Source organism: Carassius gibelio, chromosome B11 (genome assembly GCF_023724105.1).
Source record: "Carassius gibelio isolate Cgi1373 ecotype wild population from Czech Republic chromosome B11, carGib1.2-hapl.c, whole genome shotgun sequence".
Taxonomy (NCBI): Eukaryota; Metazoa; Chordata; class Actinopteri; order Cypriniformes; family Cyprinidae; genus Carassius; species Carassius gibelio.
The window spans coordinates 17,887,906-17,914,733 of NC_068406.1; the positions used below are offsets into that span (position 1 = coordinate 17,887,906).

Sequence of the window (26,828 nt, forward strand, 5' to 3'; positions counted from 1 at the left end):
TTAATGTTGTACATCTTTATTTTTACGTTTTTGAACATTTTAATTCATCATAAAATAAGATTCAGCTAAATTTAAATAACGCAAACCGCTGCCTTGGATATATTTTGGGGTTTGAACTCTTTGCTATAAAAGACACCAAATATAACAGTAATAGATTTCTTTAATCCTATTCTTTTATTCCATTGCTGCACAGTCTTGTCCAGTTAAAAACATATCCTCCAAGTCAGAATAGAGATGTGTCCTTAAAATGTAAACAATTGAAATCAATGCACTGCTATTCACCATCATTCTGTGAGATGATTATGTACAGTTTATGGTTTGGATTATGGGGTGTTGAAGTCATGTGCTGCTCTAGATGTAGACACTAGACAGTAAGGAATCCTGTTTAAAAAAAATAATAATTAAGAAAGGATAAAATAATACTGCTAAAATAATAGGTATATACATACATTTAACATTTAGATCGACACACAACTGATTTAAATGGAAAGTATTGGAATTGCGAAACAGATATTTCACATTGGAAAAGATACGGAGCAATTCACAACCGCTTACAGTATAATATTCCAGTATGTAAGAAGATTGAGTGAAAGAGTGACAATAAGAGCATCACAGGACCAAATGTAGAGAGTGACAGGATTCTTTTCACGTTTATATACAATCTAGGATATAACTGTAGTATGGCACCATATATTAAATACGTCATATGTCTTTCACCCACTCGCATACACGTTTCACACTCACAGTTTATGGCTTTTGTAATCCTCCAAGGACTACACCAGTGTACTACAGTAAGTGTGCGTATGGAGAGGTGATATTTAGGATTTGATTTCTTATTGTGTATGTGATCTTTGGATATGTATTCCTTTTTAGGACACAACAGGTCTGAATTGCAATTCAAGCTCTTTTATGGTGTGCATCATTGCGAAATCCTTAAACCACTGGATAGCTTTGGATTGTGCATTAATCAAAAGTTTGGCACCAAGGCGATTTGAAATAACTAACAAACACTGACATTTTTGAACGTTTTTTGGCTTTTCTCAGTGGCCTCTTAAGTCTTTTGGATGTATTTGTGTTCAGCTTCATGCCAGTGCAGACTCAACAAAAGATTTTAAGCGGAAACCAGCCCAGAAAGAGTTCATAAGTATAAAGATGACTGCAGGATAACACCACTAGTGTGGGATGACTAAACCTTCTCCTAGCAAGACAGTTCAAAAGAAAGCTAACTCACAACTCCAGATCATCGGATGTCTTTCTTTGCTTATTTCTTCTCAGGTCCCAAATCAGTGAAAGAGGCAGCGCCCCCTACAGGAGTCTCAGGAGGAGAAGCACAGCCCGCAGCACTCCATGCAGATCTCCAGACAGTCTGCAGACTCGCAGCACGCATCGATGATGCCGCAGTCCATGTCACAGGGCAGGTCGCAGTCGCCACATTCCTCTGAAGCGCAGCAGCAGCAGAAGCACGAGTCGTCTGATGCGCAGGAGCCACATGTGGCACAGTCCAGCACGATGTTGCACAGTGTGAGGAACTCGCAGAACAGACAGGCCAAGATGCAGTGGACGCAGCAATCTGGAAGAAGCACAGATAGTTAGTAACAACTAAAACGTCATTGGCTAGAGAGGTTTATCTGTGTTCATCAAACTTCCTTAAAATGAAAAAGTGTGTAAAAACAATGAGGGCTAATGTGCAGTGAGGTCTGACTCACCATCCTGGGCCTCTGTGGGGATCTGGGAGCTGTTGGATTTGGAGCTTCCTTTGCTCCTCTTGCTGCTCTGACTGTTGATGGATGGGTTCGACTGCAGTTTCTTGGGGTTTTTATGGGCTGTGGATGAAGACGAGGAGGTTGACGAGGCGGCTCGTGTAAAGGTTCCTTTCCTGACCCCATTGCTGCGTGGCTTGCTGTCCCTCCTCAGCAGCGCCGCCGATTCGGCTGAGTTAGGTAGCGTGGGGTGTATGGGTGTAGACCGCGCCTGAGGTTGATCTGAGAGAGAGAGAGAGAACAAACAAAAAGGTGAGCAAAGTTGCAGCTGGGTTTTATATCAGCTTTTTTTTTTTGCTGCTGTGTAATTATTCTCAATTTGCAGCCTGAGGATGTGTAAAAAAAAAAAAAAAAAAAAAAAACAGCAGCTGCATATTTGTGGCTAGTAAACTTAGTTAGCATCTTGTTTCTTCTAATGGAATTAGCCGTTTCCTCACGTGGACCAATCAACTTCCAGAAAAGGGCCCCGGGCAGATTCTTGTGTAATACCCAAGAACTTTACTTAAACATCCCACTGTACAGAAAGGGAGAGGTATGTGCTACAATTTTTTTGTAATTAGGTCTTCATGGCAAATCTTATATAAAAAGTTATATAGAATACACAGTGTGTGTGTGTGTGTGTGTGTGTGTATATATATATATATATACACACACACACACAGCATAAAGTAACAACAGTAATTAATCCTGTGATGGCAAAGCAATTTTCAGAAGCCATTACTCTTCAGGGTCACGTGATCTATCAGAAATCATTCCGATATGCTGATTTATTGGTCAAAAATATTTACTGTTATCAGAGTTGAAAACAGCTGTTTTGCCTAATTTTGGAAACCATAATACATTATTATTATTTAATTTAATTTATTGTTAAATTCAATTTTCTAATTTATTGTGTTTATTTTGGTCATTCTAATACATTGTTACTGAAGAACTATTAATTTATATTTATTATTATGATTTTAAAAAGTTGTGTGTAAAATATCTCAATATTTCTGAACTTTTAACATATTTTAACATTAACTTTACAGTATTTATAAAACATTTAACTGATTATATATTATATTAATTTATTTTTATTGTTATTATTAAAAATATTAGGACATACATATATATATATATTGAGTTATAAATTGTTGAAGATAAATTCTTAATTAATAGAAAAGTTTGAACTTTAAATTACTTTAAATTTAGAGACTATTAAAACATCTGTCAGATCACAAAACTTGTCTAACGAGGTTTTAGGAAACTTAATGAGTATATAAAAAGCACATATTGCTTAATTTTATAAATCACCAACAAAACCAGCAAGTCAATTTATCTCCCAGTCCTAGTGATTTCAACAGGTCAACCACAGGAGGAAACAAGGGCAAGTCTGACTGAGATTTATGCCAATGTAGAGTTTGTTTCTGGGAAAGAGCCTTCAGCATTCAGTAGGGACAGGGGTCCTGACGGGAAAAGCACATGTGTTTACAATATCCGCTTGCTGCTTGCTGGTCGGCAGTAAATGTGGGGTCTAAACTGTTGACTATGACTAGACACAATGATACGGTTCATTATTTCAGATTTACGGTCTTTGTTACTCTATCATGTACATCTGTTTGTTTACTCATAATGTTTCCTTTCATTTTTGGTTGTGTATCGTTTCAGTATGATGGCTTTCCCTGCAACCAGCTTCAAAGGACCAAAGCGAAAGAGTCCAAAACAAACAGACAAGCAAACAAACAAAAGAAACCGGAATTAATAAACCGAGATCAAGAGACCAGAATGGATTTGCATATTATTGCTTGAGAGTTGCAGGAAGAGTACACAAAGGAACAAACAAACAACATGAGATCACTGCTATGCTTCGTTTGCCACAGAGAGCAAATGACAAGACCGCATACACAAATCAAGCACATTACTGTGTGCCTCAAAAATGAAAAATAAATAAAACTGCAGATGTCTAGAGGTCCAAATACTAGTGATTTTACAGTAGAGGATGGCTTTAAAATACACGCAATACGAGTCAGTAATTTATTTTCTGCCTCTGAAACATAATCCAAAGTGACCTATATAATTGAATTAATGAGAGATAAATGGAAGTGGTGCATGAACCCAAGTTTATTTGTACAGCATATTTCCCACATGCTGGAAGTTTTATTTGAAATGTATTTGTTTACACCTCTGATAAATGCTGTTCATACTGAATGCCATTATATTTCATATTTGTTTCATATTTGTCATACTTATAATGACCATTCCTGTCGTGTTCTTAAAATTATTGGCATTTGACATTATTTCTGAACATAGTAATAATACAATGGCACAACCAGGTGAAACTTATCTTCTGGAAAATATGATATCTGTAAACTTTCTGAATTCAGCCTCTCTCTTTAATTTGAATGTCTAGTAAAAGTCAGAAACATTTTTCGGCTCTAATTAAAAATAAGTGCTTTGTTTCGGGCACAGGCACTGATTAAACAAATACTCAATTAAGCTCTTGAATCTGGGCGCTGTATGGTGGACAACTGTTTGAAAAGCAGACCACAATCCAAGTAGGCTGTCATCGAAAACAAAAGAGTGCGCACAACGATACGCCACAGTGCAGTCTGATCAGGGTAATGAAAACAAACAAAGAGGCGTTCGAAGAGAAGTTACGACTAAGGTTATAATTACAACGTCAGTGTTTTCTGCATTGGGTGTGAGGATGAGGCCAAACGTTTGGCGTTCTGAAGTTCAGACACCGTCTCCCTGTGAGTTTACAGCCTACAAATGTTCTAGTGTTCCTCCACAAACTGCTCGTGGAGTTGACTTTGGCAAGCGGTCTACACCACTTCGTATATTTTACTCTTGAGCACCGCAAAAGACTAATTATTCTGGAAGAATGAAAAACTATGTGAAATGCAGACCTTCAGAGCCAAAGGAAATAAACCCCCAAATCAGAGAGAGGCTAAATGGACCTTTTACGTGAGATGTTTTGTGATATTTTTTTGTGAATGATTATAGTGTTTAATCCCATCATATTGCTGCACTAAACATTTTCTTGACCTTAACGCATGTTTCATATGAGAAACGACTGAAGGGAATATTAAGAGAGCCAGAGTTCATAGGAAGATGTCTGGTGCCCATGCGGAGGGATGTGGACTTGATAGAGTCCAGGAAAAACATACACAAACACACCTTGTTCTATTCACAGAGTCTGACGCTCGAATGTCTAGAAGACAGAACTGGCATCAGCTACATTAGATAATGGCTGAGGACACATGTCCACAGTGTGCTGGTGCTGGAGCCTGGCCGAGGTCAGACCACAAGCAAATTCACTCTGACTGGATATTTTTCCATTTCAAACATTACTTCAGCTGTTCGGTTTGTAATAAAGAAGAAGAAAAAGTAAAAAGATAACTTCATATGAAGTGCATTAAATGTCATGTAGTCTATGAAAAGAATAAAAGCCAGCATTTCTTCAGAAGCGAAAGCAGTTCTTTCTTTCAAGCAGGTAAACATCACCCTTGAGTCCATATGTTCTGTGTAGGAATGGCGGGGTGTTTATAATGAACTTCCACCCCCGTTGTTTGCCAGGCTTTAATGTGTATGATCTTGAGCTTGCCAGCTCTAGTTGAAGGATCAGCCCTTCAGAAACAGTTACAGTTCACCATGGATTTACATCTGACATTTGAGGCTATGATGTGTGATTCTTTTTGATTCTTTCATAAACAGAGACAAAGAGAGTAAACCTGAAATATTTCTAATTAATCTACATCACCACCAACTGCTGGAGAGGTTCAAAGCACAACTGGGGTCCGGCATCTACAATATACACTACCATTCAGAAGTATGGGGAAATCAATGTATATATATACAGACCAAAAGTTTGGAAATATTACTATTTTTAATGTTTTTTGAAAGAAGTTTCTTCTGCTCATCAAGCCTGCATTTATTTGATCAAAAATACAGAAAAAACAGTAATATTGTGAAATATTATTACAACTTAAAATAATAGTTTTCTATTTGAATATACTTAAAAAAATAATTTATTACTGTGATGCAAAGCTGAATTTTCAGCATCATTACTCCAGCCTTCAGTGTCACATGTAACATCCAGTCTATCACATGATCATTTAGAAATCATTCTAATATTCTGATTTATTATGAGTGTTGGAAATGAGTGTTTTTTCAAAGAATCCTAAAAAAGTATCACATGTTCTGAAAAATTATTAAGCAGCAGAACTGTTTCCAACTTTGATAATGAATCATCATATTACAATGATTTCTAAAGGATCATGAGATAATGATCCTAAAAATTCAGCTTTGCATCACAGAAATAAATGATAATTTAAAGTATAATAAATTTAAAAACAATTATTTTAAATTGTAAAAATATATCACAATATTATTTTTTTTCTGTATTTTTGATCAAATAAATAAATGCAGGCTTGATGAGCAGAAGAAACTTTTCCAAAACATTAAAAATAGTAATGTTTCCAAACTTTTGGTCTGTACTGTATATATATATTTATAAACAATAGACACTAAAAATCAAGTGCTCCTATAACAATGCATAAATGCATTTAAGTGTGAATGCCACTCAATGAACGCTACTGTATGAAATGAAAGTTCCACTCTTTTGTAAGGGTAAGAATTTTTTAAGAGTCTTTACACAGAGTGACTCTTCAAGAAGATGAAAAATTATACTTGTTAAGACAATAACACAATGGATTTTCAAATCAAGCCAAAGAAAAATCAAACATTTTCAAGAAAGATTAAAACTTATGTCCTGACATATTCTCTTAAGAAACAGTTTGTTTTCACTTTGACTCATCCAAACTTGCTTTCAGAGTGCCTATTTCAAGGCTAAATAGATGCATTAGTGGTTCTCAGAACAGCACTGTATTGTACACTGCTTGAGTTACACCCACAGCATTTCAAACTTTTTTGACCTAAATAAAAGTGCACACGCGGTTAAAGGGTGTAAACATATTTAAAGACCACTGGGCATTTTTTTGGAATGTTGGTGGTCAGGATTTGAATCCACAATAACACTGGGGCATATTTGTGTTATCCTGTGCTGCAGTTTTTGGATGAGGTATTTGACTCGGCGATGTTACTTTGTTTGTGCGCATTTGTGTTTAGGGCAGTAAACAGGCAGCGTCAGTCGGTCTCCTGGGCATCCGCCAGAAAGACAGAAATTTCTACAGAAGCCAGAAGTTTCTCTGCTGAAAATCAGAGGGCAAAACTATGACACGTCTTGTGTTCTCATATCCAGAACAAAATGTATATACATATATGATACTGAATGAGACTGGGTATCCAACTGCTATCAATTGAATCGGCTTTCATTTACTATGCTCCCAAAAACCAAAAAAAAAAAAACTGAAAAAAGGGAGAGGTGAACAGAATGAGTGTGTAAAGAAATGGATGTGGATGTGAAACTGATGACAAATGACAGGAAGTAAATCACTGAGGTTCTCTTTAGAAGAGGCTTTACTAAAGGTCTCTCAGCTTTGAATGAAAAAAAAGTCTTCTGTTGCTAAATAATATTACATTGGTGCATTACACTCCAGTCTGCAATCATCTGTGGGTGGGGACAATCAGACAATGGGTGAATCATCTTCAGGTTGCTTGTAAAAAAAAAAGAAAAAAAAAAAGAATTATATATTTTCCTAAATCATCCATGGAGCACATGGATCAGCAGCTTTCAGCATCGGCCATTCTGTCAAAAATGCACAATTCAGCCCTGAGATGTCGAGTTTCTCTAGGTTTGCAGAACCATTCGGGACCCACTATACACGCGCCTCTCTGGGCCCCTGAGACGCCCAGACGTCAACTGCATTATCTCATCTTAAATTCCCTGCCCAGGGCCCCAGGCTTCCCGTAACACCTCATTTAAAGTCCCCCACTGCCTCAAACAGCCGTGAGTTACACTACCTTCTGTTTAAAACCCGCAGGGCCACAGAAGCCAGTGAGTCAGCATTTTTTCATTAATACAAAATGAAAACACAAACATGTGACAGCTTCAGGAACAAAAATAAATAACTAAAGAATACCAGTGTAGGACAGATGGTGAAAATAAAAGCACCATATCTTCACACTAGAGAGAAGAAATCCCCTACTTTTTAAACAAGGACGTCTGTTGTCGGCAAAACTGAAAAGAAAAAGAATCATCTAAATGTGGCAAGGGATAAATGATACGGCTCTTTGAAAAGCAGAGACAGATTTTACAGGGTGGCCTCAAACAAAAAATACAGCATACAGTAGGTTCAGAAGAGAGACCAAGCAATCTTTATCCCATTCTGCCTGAGCTCATTTCAATGACAATCTCCAGCAATGAAGACTCTAATCAGGGAATTTTAAAACTGTAATTTAAGCCAGCATTTTCACCTCTTCCTTTAAGTCGTTTATTTCCCCTGATGCCGGCCCCTCTGAACAGTGATAATAGATAATGTGAGTGAGACACAGGAACTGAGCTTTAAGCCCTGCTGAAGCTGAATAATTCACTGAAAGAGCCAGAATGGGACTGAGAGAGGTGGGATATGCAATGAGACTATTCTCTGACCAAATTCAATTTTTATCAAGCCATCTCAGAAGCCGTTTTCCAGTATATGGACCTCCCCGGTCATCATCAGGTCATGTGATCGATTCTGAGGAAACACACTGATAAAATAAATATCTCACACTGATAAAATAAATATCTCTATGTTGATAAGAGTGTAAGAGTAAGTGTACGCATGAACAAGCACAACAGCCTAGACAGCCAGTACTGATAACAGTCATTATGTAATTGCATCACAAAGTGAGTTTAAAACCAGATGTCATAGGTAGATTAGGCTAATTGGCTTTTAGAGAAAAGTATTGTCTTTAAATTCATCCCATGGCACATAAATAAAGATGATCCAGTGGTCCAAGGCCAAGGAGAGAATTTCAGGCCAGTGGATGGACCTATCTCTTGCCTTATGTAAACGTTACTGAAGGACTTTCGTAAGACCAATTAGTCTCATATTCAGATTGTTTTTTTGTTTTTGTTTTTTTCAGGACTGTTAATATATTAACCAGACCTTGAATTAAGTGCATAAGTACTAACCTTTTTACACCCTAAAACACTGACTAGCAATGATGAGCATTTTTTTTAAAAGGCAACCAGGAAATGGTTTTGTAAAAAGCAGTCTTCACTTGAAATCAACACAGACTCTGCTAGAGGACCTGAACCCATGCGCTCACTTTTTAGTTCTCACTCACACTAACACTGATCCAAAGTAAAAAGTGAATTTAACAGCCTTTTCTGCACTCTCACAGCCTGTCAAAGGCATTCAGTCTAGACATGCATGCAACATCCATGACATCATTGCCCTGAACTGGAGCATTTGGACCTGGCTGAAACTTCACACTTCTGTTTTCAACAAAAGTTGCTGATTTCTGCACTAAATAAAACTTGCTACATCACTATCGAGAAGCACATCTTCTATATATATATAAATGCAAAAATCTAATAAAACAAAAGATAAATAAGCAACCGCCTGCCTCAAAGCACATATGGATCCATAAAGGATTGCACACTCCTTATAAAGCAGATGATGCAATAGTGTTCAACATTTAACGAGACCCAAATAGGCACATCTCACGGGTCCATCTGCAAATAAAACCACATGCGTCAAGGGAGACACATTTCCAGGGGAAAAAATTGAGGTTGAGGAGTTGTACATTTGTACATAACATGTCTAATCTGTTATGCAATAGTAACGCTGCCATTTTTATGGCCATTTTAAAAAATGTGCAAGGGACAAGCCAGGAAATGCAGGATGCATGATCTCCTTTTTATGTTTTCTTCTTACTGACGCGGAACGCTGGGTCTTTGCGGGGTCTTAAACACCCTGATGCTGTTGCCAAGCGTTTACTCAAATCAGCCTGTAGAGAGTCTCCACTGCACCTTGGCCAGCTCATTACTGGGAACTTTTAGACAGGTAATGTCATACCATCACACCAAATCTACACAATATGACACCCTAAAGTGTGACAGATTTGTGGAAGTGGGCAAACATGAACTGCGCTTTCAGAATCATTGCCATATGAGCATTCAACACCCACCAGGCTAGCGTGATCACCTTCCACATGCCTATTAAAAACATGCCTTCAAGACCATTTAACTTTTGTGAACATAATTTTTCTAAATTACCTGTTGCTAGACTGTGAAGAGACAATGAGATCATGTTACAAGCCTTTCCACTCTCAAAGTCTCCGTAAGAATTCCAGTCACGGTACTTGCAACCACCGCAACCAATTTTGTTTTTAGTCGGTGCCTTGGTTTCCTGCAAGATAAAATTTAGCTGGTCATATGCTCAGATGAACTGTAATGGGCTCCAGGAGGAGGTGAATGTGAGAGAGGAAATGGCCGCAGAGCTCAGTACCAGCCGCCCCAGCACAATTATTCCTGTAAATAAGCAGCAGTAGGTGTCTGGAATGTGTCAGCGCACGGGCTCAGACTGGACAACCAGAGCACGACCTCACCAACCACACACACACAGAGAGGGCCTGTCCTTAGCCTACTTATTCTCAGTAAGTTTCACATAACCTGTGACAGTGTGCAAACATGCTCACAGCTGTCTCATTGGGGTCTTGCATGGATCTATTTATTCATCATGGAATAACACTTACAGGAAGTCACAGTCAGCTTTTTTCCCCGTACCAGCACCAGTGCAATGGGGCTAAGGCTGGGCTTTGATGACTTCTTTTTTGAAGAAACCTGCATTTAGTTATCAGTGGAAATAGGCAAAATGTACAGATCACACCTTTAAGTTGAAATGCAAATGTGAAATTTTAGATTTTTTTATACAATTCTGTTTAAATTCAGTAAGATTTTTATTTATTTATATAAATTAATATTTTTTTATGCAGGAAGGATGGATTAAATTAATTAAAAGTGACAGTAAAGATATATATGAAGTCCAAAAAAATATATTTCTGAAGGATCATGTGACACCGAAGCCTGGAGTAAAGGCTGATGAAAATTCACCCTTGCCATCACATGAATAAACGTCATTTTAAAATCAAAATATTTTACAGTGCTTATTTTGAATATTTGATCAAACAAATGCAGTCTTGGCGAGCCCTCAAAGAGACTTCTTTCAAAAACATCTTTCTAACTTCACTGAAACTCCTTACTTAAATGAAATGGTTTTATAGAATCAATTTAAAGAATATACCTCACACTGTACACTCGTACCATACATAAGCAATAGTATGAAATTCAACATCCCTTAAGAACAAATTCTCATATTTACTTGTTTTGAGGCATGTTCTACTCTGTACATTAGCACCATCCATATTTGGTCATCCTCACATTTAAAGAAAACATTTACCATGCTACAGCAAAATCTCTACTGGTCACACATTTTTATACTTACTGGTTTATACAACAGTTCTTTGCTGCTTGATTCTGATTGGCTGATAAGAATGTGTGATATTCTATTGATAATAGAACTGCTTTGATTACCTATAGCTGAATCATAGCCGTGCCAATATACAACATAGCGCACTGTTAATCGTTATATTGCTCATATAAACCACTCAGCCCTATTATACTTCAAATAAATTGACATCATACAAACCCAAAAGCCCATGTTTCATGTGAAGTAAGCTGAAAGACTATCGCTAATACATGCTTTGGAGAGCAGTAAGTAAGCTGGCACTGACTGCCAAAAACACAGTGCTATAACTCACCTGGCACTGTAACCAAGGCAACATCACAACAATAGCAGTTAACTCCAAAACTATCAAATCTTGGTTGTTAAATAAAGTAAATGTGAGCCATTTTACACACATCTTAACCAACTTCAGCTGACATGAGAGCCTCTGTCATTGTCTTGCCAAATTGAATCAAATTGAGCAATATTTCTGCTCTACCATTTTATAAATGTGTTTAATAAACAGAGCTGTAGATAAAAAATAACACAGCTGAGTGTGTGATTAGTCAACGTGCTCATAATGTGCATGTAGTTATTTCAGGTTATGGGTGGGTCAGCTTTAACCGAGAGTACTGGTGCTGTGTGACTCAGAAACGGCACATATCAACAACCTACCCCTTAGTCAGAGGACTTAGTCACAGCCTACTGACTAGTACACACCCAGTCTATATCTACACAGTCACAGACATATCACAGACTCCTTAGCACCGGTACACGTCTTTGCTTCATCTCCAAAACATTTGTTGTTCAAGATCAGTCAGAGACGTGGCCCTGTAGTTAGCGCACTTGCTTTGAGCTATTGAGATGAGGCTCTCATAAATGGGCTACTTCAAACCCTGATCCCATTCCCCACATCATTTCCTGTCTCTCGAATGTCCTATAAATACAGCAGTACAAAAATATTTCACTGACAAACCCATATTTGGGAACAAACTTATACAACATCAAACAAACAGACAAAAGATTTTCCTAAATTCACCCTACTTCATAAATCACAGTTCATCTTAAATTTAAAGTCCATATGAACTGGAAGTTGCTGCTATTTTATTTCAGTATGATGACATATTTCCAACTGAAAAAGAATATTGAGTAGAGGTTGGGGTTTTATTTTTGTGCTCCTCTCTTCTTTCACTCGCTAAATAACGGGTCGGAGGGGCGTGGCTAGGCATATTCTGCCCAAACCGTCAAACTGAAGTCATCAGAGAAGGAATGTCGTTCCAGAGCGGAAGTAAATGTTCCGATTTTTATTAAAGATTACCAAAACAATTTATTTATTTATTTTTCAGAGGATTAACTTGCATGGGTTAATTGTTGACCTCAAGACTAGCAATGACTTTAAGTTAAATTAATTTATGATGTAATTACGAAAAAAAAAAAAAAAAAGCTGAGAAAAACTGTCCAAATACAAAGATATAAGCTTTTCATGTAAACCTTTTATTTATTTTTTATTTTTCACAATTGACACTTTTCCCCTAAATTCTGAATTTACATCTCAGAAGGATTTCTTTCTTCCATAAAAGAACATTCTGCCAATTTATTGCTTAAGTTTATCTCTCACAAAAAGTATTTCTTTCTGTTTGGTCAGAATATTCAGAAAAAGTCTGAATTGTAGCTAAAAGGGTAATTATGATTAGTATTACAAAGCAGTTGTTAATTTGTGCATGTAATAATGTTAATCTATATTGTAATATATTAGATATATATTGTGTCTATTTTTTTTGTCTTTACACTTGAATACATTTTAATAAATGTTTGTATGCGTCCTTTTTATATGCATAAGAACATGTTCACATCAGATTTTGTCTTTATAAATACCCATTTTTTTCTTCTCTCGACATAGTATGAAATGCACAGAATTTAGGATCAAATCCTAATTATGACCCAGATTCTTTTATAACAGTGACCTTAACATCTCTGTCCCTCTGGTCAGTGTCATCAGTCGTAATTTCCTCATCATTTCACCTGCTTCTATAAAAATGGAACAGACAGACAAGTACAAACAAACTGTAAAGGGCTGCTCAGTAATGCAGTCTAAATGTTTCATGCTTACATGTTATGCTTTTGCCAGGATTGCTAGTGAGGTCCGGTTGGGACAAGCTGTTGTTGTTGTTGCTGCCATTCTCCACATCTCCTGTCTTTTCCATGGGTGGGGTGTTTGAATTCTGTGCTGTCTGCTCACCGGTTTTATTCCCTTCTGAAGCCAAAAAACACAAACAGAGGAAAGAGAAAGAAAAGAAAGGTTACACAGAGATTACACAGAGCTTTGCATTCATATCAATTTCTAACGTGTCTTGATGCAACAATGTACAATGTTTAGAAATGGGTTTATATTTGCACAAGTTATTTTGCTCGATCATCACTTTGCATGCACGCTGTGCTCACGTATCTGAGAAAGCACATTCATGCGGTCAGCAGCATGTGTTTGTGTGTGCTTGTTTTATAAGTTAGAGCTGGAGCCAAGTGGTCTTATTATGTGGCCTGGTAATTATACAGGACTGTCTGAGGAGGCTAGAGCAGCATGAGATCAAAGAGGGTCAGGACTGGGCCTTAGCAAGGAGAAGCGCTGTGTTTAGCTGAGCTGAGTGCAACTGAGCACTGCTCCATCCTGGCCTCTGGCCCATACCTACCCAAATGGAAGCCAGCTGGGCTTTACTCGCTGTCTGATAAACATACAGCATCTCCTGTAGACCATCAGTCCACTGCTCTCTGTTTATTTCCTTTAGTGACTCTCTGCCTTGTTTTGCTTTACTGGATTTTGGCAGACTCCAGTTTCTACCTTTTTTGTGCGATTGTATTAAGGGAATTCTATTCCTTTTTCTTAACTTAATATTCATAATTTTTGTTGACGAGGATTACTTTTTAAAGATGTTACCTTAGCAGGGTCAAGATTGACGACAATTGATTAGCCATCCACAAAGGGCTATTAGGAGTTTTGAAAGGTCAAACCCTCTCAGAATGTTTTAGATCTGTAAAGCATTGCAGAAACAACATTCAAATGGATGTCTTTTTGCCATTGCATAGCATCTTGCACTGTTTTTGAGTGTAAACTAGTTAAAAGTTCATAAACAATTTTTAAACTACTAAAAACGTGCCAAACCAACCCCAAGCCAACCTGATTATAGAAAGCTTCCTGACCAATTATCAGACTAGTCTATTTAAAAAAAAAAAAAAAAAAATTATATATATATATATATATATATATATATATATATATATATATATATATATATATATATATATATATATATATATATAGTTTAAAATATATATTTTTTATATGCACTTTTGAACATGTAGTTTTTATATTACAAATGAAATCCCTTGACCTTGGTGAAAGAGAGAGACAGAAAGAGAAAAAAAAGGGAGAGAGCCGAGTTAGAGGGACAGGGATCTTGACCTACTGTATCAGTATCAGACAGATCTAGCTGCTGACAGAACTGTAACCATACACTCTTATTTATTTTCTTTACTAAACTCTTTCACCTCTCAGCAGGCAAACCAAGACGACTCACGAGGGGCTTCCATCCCCCATTTCCTCAACCAAAACTCCAACAACAGACTCGAGCGCATAGCTCACAGAATTGTCAACATTCTCTCCTCCCCAACCTCAATGACAATTAAAAGTACAGCTCGTTTGCAACACTTCATGTCAGCGGCACAAATATCCCTTGACACTTGGCCAGCTGAGGTCTCAAAGCATCTTGTGGTTCTTTGCAGACCCCTGGGCCATAGATCCTGTATGTGCCTGTGTAGTAATGAAGGAGCTGGAATCGGTAAGTCCACATCTGGAAGCAGCTGCTGACAGGGCAGAAAAAGTCACAATACCACCAGCAAAAGTCGCTAAAATCAAACTCTAACCACGACAAAGAACATGTGAGCTTAAATCTATTTATTTTGCGAATTAATAAAGTAAATACAAGTATTAGTATATTAAATATATAACAAACAGGGTAATAAGAAAGGCTAAGTCTATGATTTAGCAGTAAGTGCACAACATATTTGACAACGGAATTCTAAGACTGACCAATCAGAATCAAAGTATTCAAGAAAACAGTTTTATAAAACACATTCAATTATTAGAGGAAAGCAACACAGAGACAAAGAAAGAGAAAAACCTGCAGGGTTCAGAGAGTTTATAAGCTGATGTGGGTGTGTGTGAGAGCAGTGCTGGGGCTGTGGACAGACAGGGATCACGTTTATGAACCATTTTAGCTTTAAAACACAGACCACTGAAGCCTGCCTCAGTAACGCTGCTCAACAGAAGTCTGCTTTTATACCGCTGTGGCACTGAAGCGTGCGTACGCTCCTTCTGTTCTCCCATTGCTGTGGATCACTGAGCATTAGCAACTAGAACCCAGCAGTTATCAAAGGCAGAGCTTTAATTCCTCATCATAATCAAGGCGTACAGCAGGCAGGGGAGATTTACTGCGCAGGCATCATAGTTTCAGCTCAGCCTTCCGTATTATGTGGCGAGGAATTTCAAGAACCTGCACTTAATGATCTCAGCAATTACGCCACGTTTGCAAAAGCCTTTCGAAATCAGACGTCTGGGTTAACGATCTACTGCTTTAGACATGCTAGTTGTTTTAGAGCTGGCCAAGTACATAAAAAAAAAATAATAATAAATTTTGCTAAATGTGATGGACTATGGGGTGTATATAGCCTATTACTTCTACATGCAATGTGTGTGGACCCCAGAGGCAGAAAATGTGTGGAAACTTTACATAAACAGGGCTCATACATTTCCCAGTAAACAACATAAGAACATAGGAATACAAATATTGTATGTGGGTAATGGTCATAAAGACTTTATGGCATGAAAGGCATGGTGTTACATGTAATGTTCGGTGTTGTGTAGGTGGGGGGCACCTCAATTTTATAGTACTTTTCCCACGACAACAGGAATGAGGTGTCTTGTGGTAAAGAACACTTGGAAAAATGTACATCAGCATCCTATTGGTACAACCCCAGTGAACTTTTACAGCGTTATTCTGTACACTGGCACTCATTCTTTCTTAAAGAGACAGTTCACCCAAAAATTATAAAGACATTAATCTTCGGTCTTTTGTTTTCTGTGAAAAAAAAAAGTGGGTGATTTGAGTATTGTTTCAACTTCTTTTTTCTACAGAATGAAAGAAATCACTGGGGATTTATTTATTTTATAAAATATCTACCGTGTTCACAGACGGAAGAAAGTCATTCAAATTAGTTTGAGCAGTGGTTCTCAATTCCAGTCCTCATGCCCCGCTGCCCTGCACATTTTGTATGTTTCTCTTACGGCTTCAGACGTTTGTTCTATTCGAAAGTAAGCGCCCTGCGAAGTGGACATCATAGAATATTCTGCCATGATTCCAGTTCAAAGCAAACTTATATGTTCCATTCAAAGTGCATTGAAGTGTGCGAGATGTGAATTTAAATCATTTATTTACAGAGGTATATGATGTCACACTTGTCCGTGTGAAGACGTTGCACTGCGCATATCAGTGAATGAATTTTTCCGAAGTGAGCTAAACTTCAACCGATTTCCCCTTCTCAGGGAGTAGGGAGCAATGAACACTATGTAGGGACCATGTCAATGGGAACACAGTTATTGCATTCTAGCGAACTGATTATCTGAATCAGGTGTGTTAACAAAGAGAGACATGCTAAATATGCAGAGCTGGGAGGCACGAGGACTGGAATTGAGAGCCGCTGACTAAACAGAACTGCAAAAAGAATATTTCAAATAGATATATTCACACCACAAACTGTTTGAGCAAATGAGTTTGGATGCTCAAACAACCACTGAGTTTAACATTAAACTAGGACAAAAGTATATCATCCAAAAAAATGACACACTTCACCTTTAAAGAGTGTGCAGAATGACGAATGTTCTGCGGGTGTGTATAACATCCGTCGGTTACCAGGCCAAGACACTCATGCACGTCTGATTCTGAGTCAGTCTGCCTGCCTGAAGAACTCCATGTACCTCTGTGTCTCTCTTCTTCGCAATCTCTTTCTCTCCTTTCTGTGGTTTTGCCTTATTTACTCCTGAGGTCTGGGAGAGCACACTGAGACTTTCTATAATCTTCGAGCAGTCAGGTATGAGGCCTGGTATTAGAGATTGAGCAGCCATGTGGCTTTACAGCGACACTTTGAAATACGCTCAACCCTCAAGCCCCAGCCTTTCTTTATTTTGTGGCAGAGTTGCTCTGTCCTCACCAACCCTTACTAATGCGCTTTCAGAAGAAACAGACAAAAGAGAAACAGAAAGAGACTGACAAGAGACTTAAAGAAATTTCACACCCCCATGCGTCTCAGTGGAATAGCTGAACTGAAGACTAGGCGAGAGACATGCTTGAATTAGAACTTTCTCCAACTCTGATATCCAGAACTTCTCCTTTGACTCGATGAGACCTCCCCTAACAGCGGTGACTGTAAATTCAGCTTTTAATGGAATACAAGAGATTACACTATTTCTCTTGTGCAGCAGCGAAAATGTTATCCCTTTCAATCTAAAGATGATTTGCAAAGTTGAAGTTTAAAATTTGCATCTTCACTATTCAGCATGTGCCTAGAGAAAAATGTATTGAGTAACATAAAAAAAAAAAAAAAAAAAAAAAACACTTAAATATCAGGAAATCTCAGAAGGCGGGCCTAAAGGAGCAGTGCACCGGCCACTTGTGTTGGGAGTTAATTACTTGTCATTACCCTGACTAATTAAAACCATCACTCTTTAGAATCCACCGAGGGTGATATCGTGCTAGCACAGTGTGAGGATGGAAAAAGCAAGGGGGAGAGGTAAAAGAAAAAGTACAGATGAAATGAAAGGCATAAAAATTAGGTTATTTTATGCAGCTGTGGGCTAATATTATCATCGGCTTCAGGTTTGGCAGACAAGGACTGCTGTAGCTCTGCAGGCATCTGGAACAATGTGCTGGCCATGGGGCACAGAGAACCTAGGGATACATTGGGAATTGTAAGGCTGCAGAATCAAACTACGCTGCGGGCTACATTCCTCAAATTCACAATTGGTGTACTTGAAAGATCATTTTGAGAAAAGAAGGTGATAAACACCTAATTTCATGTTAAAATGCAGATATAGAGGGTGAAAACAGGTCATCAAGGGCAGATTCCAAATGTGTTGTATCATGTCTGCATAATAACTGAGATTTGTCTCTCTTAAATTGTATAATGTGCCAAATGTGAAATGTATCAGTACAAGATGGGAGCTGCTATAGATTAGGTAAAGTGGAAGCTGTGCTTTCATGAGCTTTCATATTTGTAAGTTAAAGTTAATAAGTTAATTTGTAGTTAAAATCTGATTCAGTATTAAGTATGTGTGTGCAAGGGGTCAGAAGTGTGTAGATGCAGGGCTCTAAACTAAACTGTAATGGTTTTGCAACCATTTTTCGTGGAAGTGACAAAATTTTGCATTGATGCAAATTCAAAATATTGCATTAGTAATTTTAATTTGACCAAACTTGTATCATACTTGTATTATATATAATATTAATATTAGTTTTTCGAAAAATAACATAAAAAAAAGAAGTGGCAACTGTCTTATGTGTTAGCGTAGAGCAGAGTTCCTCAGTTAGTTTTAGCCGACGGCCAAATTCTGCCAACAATACCAAGCCAAGGGCCACCGACCGACTAATTTTTTTTGGGGGGGGGGGGTCAAACTGAAATACCGCATGTCCCAACCAGACATGACACGACACAATAGAAAGTATATTTTCCATGTAGTTTTTGTCCTAACCACCCCTGACAGCGACACAGAATTCTATTTGGCGATAATCTTAGGTGATTATGTGCTTTATTCAATGTTGAAAGTGTCTAATGTGAGCTTGAATATTATTTTGTGTGATCTTTATACCTATAGTGAAAGCAACAATAGATATTTTACTTCAGATCTTGAAAATAAATTAGGCTAAACCAAACTTACGTTAAAACCGTGAACTCACTGCGAACCAAACTCCATAACAAAGATGGTATCACTCATTCACTCAAAACTGTTCAGTCCATTCACATTTAAATCATCTATTTTCAGTGTCCACTTTTCTTTACTTCACACTTGCCATGTTTTTGTGCTGTCACTTCGTATATACACTGGATGCGACAAAGCATTGCAAATCATTTGAACTTTCTGTCAGCACGTCATAAATTGAACGAGTCAGCAGTTTTCTGTCGTGGATTTGTCGCGCCGTGCCACACTGCATTCAGTGTAGACAGCATCAATGATTATAATACGTTTTACTGTATTTTGTTGCATCGTGCCACACCCAATCATCTGGTGTAGACACGATTTAAGTTAATGTCGCTTTCTGATGCTGCGTTTGAATTTTCAAGCCCCGTTATTTGAAATTAGCACGGGCCAAACATTATTCTCTCGCGGGCCGCCTATTGAGGAACCCTGGCCTAGAGCCCTGGAATGACTAGATCAAAACCTACTGCACCAGATGTGAGCCAATCTATCTCCCTCCACATTATTTTATTTTGCTGATCAACAATCTGGAACTGTGTACCATATAAGTTATATTTCATCCATGTGGTTGTTTTTTGCCAGGCCCTTGAGTCAATTAACCTTGATCACAGCTCCTAGAAACATAAACTCACTGACTGTTCCATATTTATTCACATTTTTTCTGTATCTTACTCAACACACTGCAATAGCATTTCGTGCAACAGGAAACAGGTGGTGCCACTTAGTGGAGCATCTCAGATGGATTAAAGCGGAGCGCCTCATTTAAAGCCCACATTCATCCTCCCCTGTTACACATTTGTGAGCCCATCATGAATTTGACACAATTTTTTTTTAGCGATGACCCCTCAGGGATGTAATTAGGGGAGCAAAAAGAAAATAATTAAGCCATCGTCTGTGGTTGATCCTCTGAAGAGACATGCTGATAACTATGGTAACATCTTCACTAAGCTTGGCTCTGAAACAATGGAGTCTAATCTGGGTTTGTAAACTGGCCAAGAGTAAAAACACGCGTGGGGGGTGGGGGCTTCAAAGAACTGTTTTGGAATTTATCCAAATTCACAGATTATTTAGCCAGTACAATAGATGAGAGGGAAAAACACTGTAAGCTCATTAAAAAAGAAAATGTCTGGTATTTAACAGGCTTTAGGGAGGATTTAACAGCACTATATCTTGTGCTTGAAAGTTTCTGCGAGGAGAAAAAAACAGTGTGAAGAAAGTGGGGGGTCTGTATCTCCATTTCAAGGCTTGGCATCTCCATGCGTGACATGCCACGTCTCCTGGTTCTCTTTAACATAAAAACATTCACTTTTGCACAGTCACGCACCTCTGCTAGCTCCAAAGCAGCAACAGGATGTTTCTAACACACAGTGGTGAGTGGCCAACAGCTGCCTCATAGGTCAGCATTGATCTGTGCTCGCTCTCTCTTTCTCACTTGCTCTCTCATTTGAAAAAATCCAAATGTTCTTAAAAAATGCTTGCTAATTTGCCATTCTAACAGAAAGATTTATGGCTGAAGCGAAAGCTGCAGGAGTCCCCCCACATGAGAATCTCGACAGCAACTTAAAACCATCAGGCTAGGCATCAAAAACAGACTTCACAATGATCCAACATGATGAAATCTCAATTTTTCCCATACAAAGGAGACCAGCAAGTGATATCTGCCCCAGACATGTAAAGAGGAGCCAAAATATACATCTTAAAAGGCCAGCTGAGCATTTGCAAATAATTATGTAGCGTGAATATCAAGTCATTTGAACGAGAGAGCTCAAGTGTGTCAGAATATACATCAGTGACCCATCTGTGACTACTGTCACATGCCAATATAATATACACTAGAGTATTTTACTGGATTGCGTTAGAGTTTGCATCACAACATGAAAATTCAAAACTTTTTTTAATTTTTTTTTATATAGTAGTTCTAAGATCAAATGAATTGCACCGTTCTTAAGAAGTTGATTATTAAAAATTGTTGTCTACCACTAAATTGCGGTTTTATGTAAAAAACATTCCATCCCCATCATAACTGTTGACCACAGCTTTGTGAAAGATAATGCAAAATGATCAGATGAAAATGAGATGCACAGATATTAAAGGAATTTGTTGCCCTCTTCCAGTCTACAACATCTACAGTACTTTATATCTATGAATTTGTCTTATATTTGCACATCATGTTAAAACTGTAACAGGGTCTGTGGACACATTCAAACAGAACTCTGCCATCGCCGTCAAATCATAACTAAATTCAAGCAGAATTAGAGATGCTGGCGGTTTGTCAAGTTTTAAATAACACAAAAAGGCCTTTAGTCTCAATTCTTTCTAAACCTAATGAAAAAAAAAAAGATTTTTGAAATAGCAAATCCTTCAGTGTCTCTAGTGAAAACAGATTTAGTCATGCACTCAGGAGAGCAAGGAGTTAGTGTGGATGTTTCATCTCCCACAGTGAGTCAGGCCTGTACACTGAACTGTGGCACTAAAGCTAAAGAAGGTAAGTCAATAAAGGCAGTGTTCAGCCTCGGACAGGCGCCATATCCGTAATCAAGCAGCCTTATGCAAGCTTGAGTTTTCATAAAGTTCTTTAGACTGAGTCCAGATCCTGTTGGACTTTACTGTAAAAACTGAAAAAGCAAAAATGATCATTTAATTTTAGACAAAAACAAACACCATAAGCTAATGTTTAAACGCCCCGAGATGAGAATTCCTCACAGCCCAAATGAATGTGCTTCATGTTGAGGCAAAAACCTCAAATAATTAGGAACAGTTTAGAGCTAAATCTAATTAGCAGTTATTGGGCAGATCGCATGTATGCCTGGTGGCCTAATTTTGATTGTGGCTGGATTACCATGGTGCATTGGCTCTGGCAATCACACAGGAATCAACACGCTCACTTGTTTTTGAAGCACTGTTATTCAAATAGAGGATTGGGCCAGGACTTGCCCTCTTCCAAAGTAATTATGAGGCCTCTGCCAGCAGATCTGATTCCTGTGGAGAGGACTGTGGCAGTTTGCAGAGGTGGTGTGCTCAAAGCCACTTGTTGTTCACACACATTTGTGTGTATGAATACACATGTTCACAGACTCCCATACCAAAGACAGTTTGGTTGTCCACACACAGGCCATGCACATTCTGCAGTGCCCTTTGTATAGAACACCATGACTAATCTGGAACTTTGACGCCTTGCTACTAGGACAGTATGGTGGATCTGAAGAGCATGTCCAAGTGCCTGCAATTCAGAGACCCTGTGTGCCCTACTGACAAACCAAAGCTTACTGAACCCCATTCACTGCAAAGCATGATTCCAAAGCTAAGCAAAACACATATTCTTTAAACCACTAAACGCCTCACTAGCCCTGTGAACCCTGTTTGCAGACTTCCACTAGCCGAGCACAAAAACAATAGTGTCTACTCCTATTAGCTTTGTTCTAAATCTAGTGAGCAGCCTTGCTGCCTACATACAGTAGTCTGCAAATGAAATGGAAGGGAATCTCAAATAGCCAATGCAAGTGAAAAGATTATTAAGATTATAAGTAGTCAGTGAATTATATTTATAATATATACACACATATATTTATAGCATACACTACTAAACCAAAAAAAATGAAAGAAATTACTACTTTTCTTCAGCAAAAATGCATTAAATTAATGATAATGTGATAATAAAGTGATAATAAAGTTGGTCACATGTTATTTTAAGGTCCAATTCTTGCTATTTACAAACCATTAGTACGACTTTTGCCTCGATAAACTCCTAATTTGCTGCTTATTAATATTTAGTGGGGTAGTTGTTACATTTAGGCATTGGGTAGGATTAGGGATGTAGAATATGGTCATGCAGAATATATACTTTATATGTACAGTTCTAATAAACAGCCAATATGTTGATAATAGGCAAGCAACTAGATAAAAGTGAGAATTGTTCCCTATACTAAAATGTTACCGTAAAGTTACTATTTCAAATAAATTATGTTCTTTAGAAAAAATCCTGAAAAAGATTCTCACAGTTTAAAAAAAAAATAGTAAAATAAAATCAGTATGGATAATAATAATAAATGATTTGTAATACATGTATTAGAATTATTTTTTTGAAGAATTGTGTGTCACTGCAGACTGGAGTAATGGCTGATGAAATTTCAGCTTTACAGTAAGAGGAATAAATTATATTAAAAAAATTATTTACATGTTAATATATAATTTATATTATTAATTATTATTATTTTAATAATTAAATATTTCACAATATTCTTCAAAATATCTTCTGTTTATTCATACAGGTTAGAACAGCGTGTGGGTGAGTAAATGATGACTCACCAACAAAATTAATTAAGAGTTTGAAAATGTTTGAAAAGCAGCATCAAGTAGCTCCCTACAGAGGTTTCTCAGCTAATATTGTAGATCTCTATTCTAAAATAGGTTAAAAAGGTGTTCAAAAATCATAATCATCTTAATATATTTGCATCTCATTACAGCATCGCCACTGCACCGCATGGACCTGACCACAGTACAGGATCAGATGAGAAGCAGACATCTGCCTCCTAATTTTGAATGCCTGGCAGCAGTTACACACCATGCCTCCCATTATTATACATATATATTGCATTTATTATATCTATGTTTAAATAGAGTTTTTAATAATTGTACTGAATGAATAATATTTATAAAAAACATTTCTGTTGCGGAGCCATTTTTTTTCAATGAGCTCAAAGCAATACATTCTGGGACTGTAATCTCCACGTATGATACATGAGATGCTGCCTTGTAATTTGGTTTAAAGGGGGGGTGAAATGCTCGTTTTCACTCAATATCCTGTTAATCTTGAGTACCTAGAGTAGTACTGCATCCTTCATAACTCCAAAAAGTCTTTAGTTTTATTATATTCATAAGAGAAAGATAGTCTGTACCAATTTTTCCCGGAAAAACACGACAGGCTGGAGGCGTGACGTGTGGGCGGAGCTAAAGAATCACGAGCGCGAGTAGGCTTTTGCGTTGAGAGCGTCTGGAAGCTGTGACACAGATCCAGAGGCTGAAATTTAACAAGAGCAGCATCAGCAAACGACGTCTCTATGTGGTATGTACTAAAACTGTATATATTTGCTTAGCGGTTTTGGAAAATGACTAAGTTCCACTTTATGTCGTCTTTTTTTTTTTTTTTTTTTTTTTTTTTAAGCTGTACATGTGGAAAGTGCAGTTTGATGACAACATCGCATGTTGTTTACTTGATGTGCTTACGCGCCGATAGCTAAGTTAACAACACGGAGATATTTTAAGCAGTTTTACTCACCGCATGCGGTTCCAACACACGATCGTGACCCTTTTTCGTTGGGACTGCACTATCCTTAAGAAATAAACGATGTGCAAACCCGGCGTCAAACTGGGCCTTGTTTGTAAAACAAGCATCTTCGAAATGCAGGGAACAAACAAAAACACTTGCACAACTCCGTTGATGCTCTGTAAAAATAAACTCCATCCACTGGTCCCTTAATGCTGTTTTTTTTTTTTTTGGTAATCTGTGCAGGGTTGTCTTGCCCTGGCAACCAAAAACACACTTCTGTGACATTTCGCGACGCTCTCGCTCTGATCAGTGAATGAATGTCTGTGCTCAGCCTATCAGTGCTCTGCTATACGGGAGCGCGCGCTCTTCCGGCAGAAGTGTCCTTAGCACCCATATAAGGAAATTCCGCTCCATCTAACGTCACACAGAGCCATACTCGAAAAAAACTTTCCGAAACTTGTGACAAACTGGAAGGAGTATTTTTGGAACAAAAATACTCCTTCAAACGTACAAATTAATTTTTGAAACTTTGTCCATTTTTAGCATGGGAATCCAACTCTTTAACAGTGTAAAAAACTCAGTATGCATGAAATAGCATTTCACCCCCCCCTTTAAAAATGTACCTTGGAAGTCATTATAATTAAATTATTTTACCTTTTGGTATATAGCCTTCATTTCTGAAGTTTGCTTATGATGGCTACACATGGAGCTAAGTAGCCTTTGATCGAAATCAAGCTTCTGATCCACTTATTAAAAACATATTAAAGTCACATCCAGAGATCTGCTAGCTGTGTTTGTAGTACCTGGACATGGCGCGGTGAGAGTTTCCATGGGCTGGCTGTCCAGTTGGGCTCCATCTGGAAGTTCGGGCGGGCTGACACTGTGGCTGTGGTCCTCCTTGGACATCTGTTCTGGAGCCAGGTGCCAAGTGACTAGAAATTACCCTGCAAAAGAAACATACAGATGAAAACCAGGCTAAAGCTTGCGAACACACAGCTGTGCTTGTTCCCACTATCGCTTTTCCCTCCTATTGTTTGGCTCACGTCAGTGGGCCAAAGTACTTAAAAAACAACCAGCGGCTTGGGAAATAATGCTTGGCAGAAGAAGAAGAAACTAAAATGGCACAATGAAACAGAACTTGGCCAGAAACTATAAGTATAGGGTGTGATATGATACAATAGACCTGTGCAAACGTTCAAGTTATTAACTAAAAGAAATAAACAATATTGATGCTCAGACCATGGCATTCCTGTGGTGAACAAGCAATTTCAAGAGTTTCTTTAATTAAAATGTCATGTGCTAAATGAACACTTATTTAGCTTCTTCAAACATGCATTTCAAGACATGATAAAGTTCCTCATAACTACTAAAAGCTTCACTTGAGAAGTATAATATTAGAATTTTGCATGAATCACGTGCAGCACAAGAACACCATGACTCTGTTGGTTTGTCTCTGACGAGTCTCTGCACGCTCCTGCTAAAACTCACTCAAACCTGTTGAACGTGTCCACAGTTCGCTTTATAGACAATCCTGAAATGTAAAACAAAACTGACCAAACGTCTTACCTGCAACGTTAGCGGGACCAGTGTTGTTTCAGTGATGCATCTTCTAGTGCTCGCAGAAAACAGACTTTCAAGAGTCCCGTTGAGCGGGGAAAAGTCTTTTCTTTCTCTTCATGTATCTCTCTCTTCGAGTATTTGAGTTGTTTTACTATTTACATGGATGTTGACACTCGCTGTTCCTCATTTGTTAGTTTATCTCGTTAGTTAACTCCAGCGATTAATACATGAAAAGATTTATCTTCGTCTTCAAACTCTCTCAGAGCCAAAAAAACTTGACAGAAAGCATCGTAGAGTAGAAAAAGAGCCCGTTACTCTCACAACACTAAATAAAGCCAAGAAATTAAAAGTTGTAAACGGATATTAAAAGTTTTTTTCCTCTGAATTCCGCCCAAATTTCCAGTATTGATGAAAACTCTTGAGTTCGCTCGCCAGTGTTAGAGCTCACGCAGTCGCTCAGAACTCAAGCCGCAGCAGTCGCGCACTCAGCTCGAGACTGTTCGACAGGAAATGACATTGAGGGCTGATTAAACTGACTCCCTGCAGGCAAGAGATGCATGTACTCTACAATTACACTGATTACACTCTCCAGGACCACATTATAAACAAAAACACGTAAATACAAAACAGAAAAGAATAATATAATATAATATAATATAATATAATATAATATAACATAACATAACATAACATAACATAACATAACATAACATAATATAATATATATAAATACACACACACACACCTACACACACACAGTGCCTTGCGAAAATATTCATACCCCTATTTTTTTCACTTTGTTATGTTGCTGCCTTAAGTTAAATTGCTTTAAATAACTTTTTCTC

The 26,828-nt window shown here is 37.8% G+C and overlaps 1 protein-coding gene across 2 annotated transcripts; it reads right to left on the bottom strand.

The window, feature by feature from the left end:
• On the bottom strand, nucleotides 1-26,504 carry LOC127967806 (myoD family inhibitor-like). Of its 2 annotated transcripts, XR_008155833.1 has the most exons (6): nucleotides 25,990-26,504; nucleotides 25,227-25,367; nucleotides 13,245-13,388; nucleotides 1,707-1,982; nucleotides 1,232-1,570; nucleotides 1-381 (listed from the first exon to the last, which is right to left on the bottom strand). XR_008155833.1 is itself a non-coding variant. In XM_052568497.1 (5 exons), exons 2-5 carry the CDS (start codon nucleotides 25,327-25,329, stop codon nucleotides 1,317-1,319), a joined length of 777 nt encoding a protein of 258 aa, XP_052424457.1. In that variant the 5' UTR covers nucleotides 25,330-25,367; nucleotides 25,990-26,504; the 3' UTR covers nucleotides 1-1,316. The 2 variants fall into 2 exon arrangements, 1 of the variants encoding a protein (XP_052424457.1); XM_052568497.1 differs by having other exon boundaries at nucleotides 1-1,570.
• Nucleotides 26,505-26,828: the final 324 nt, after the last annotated feature.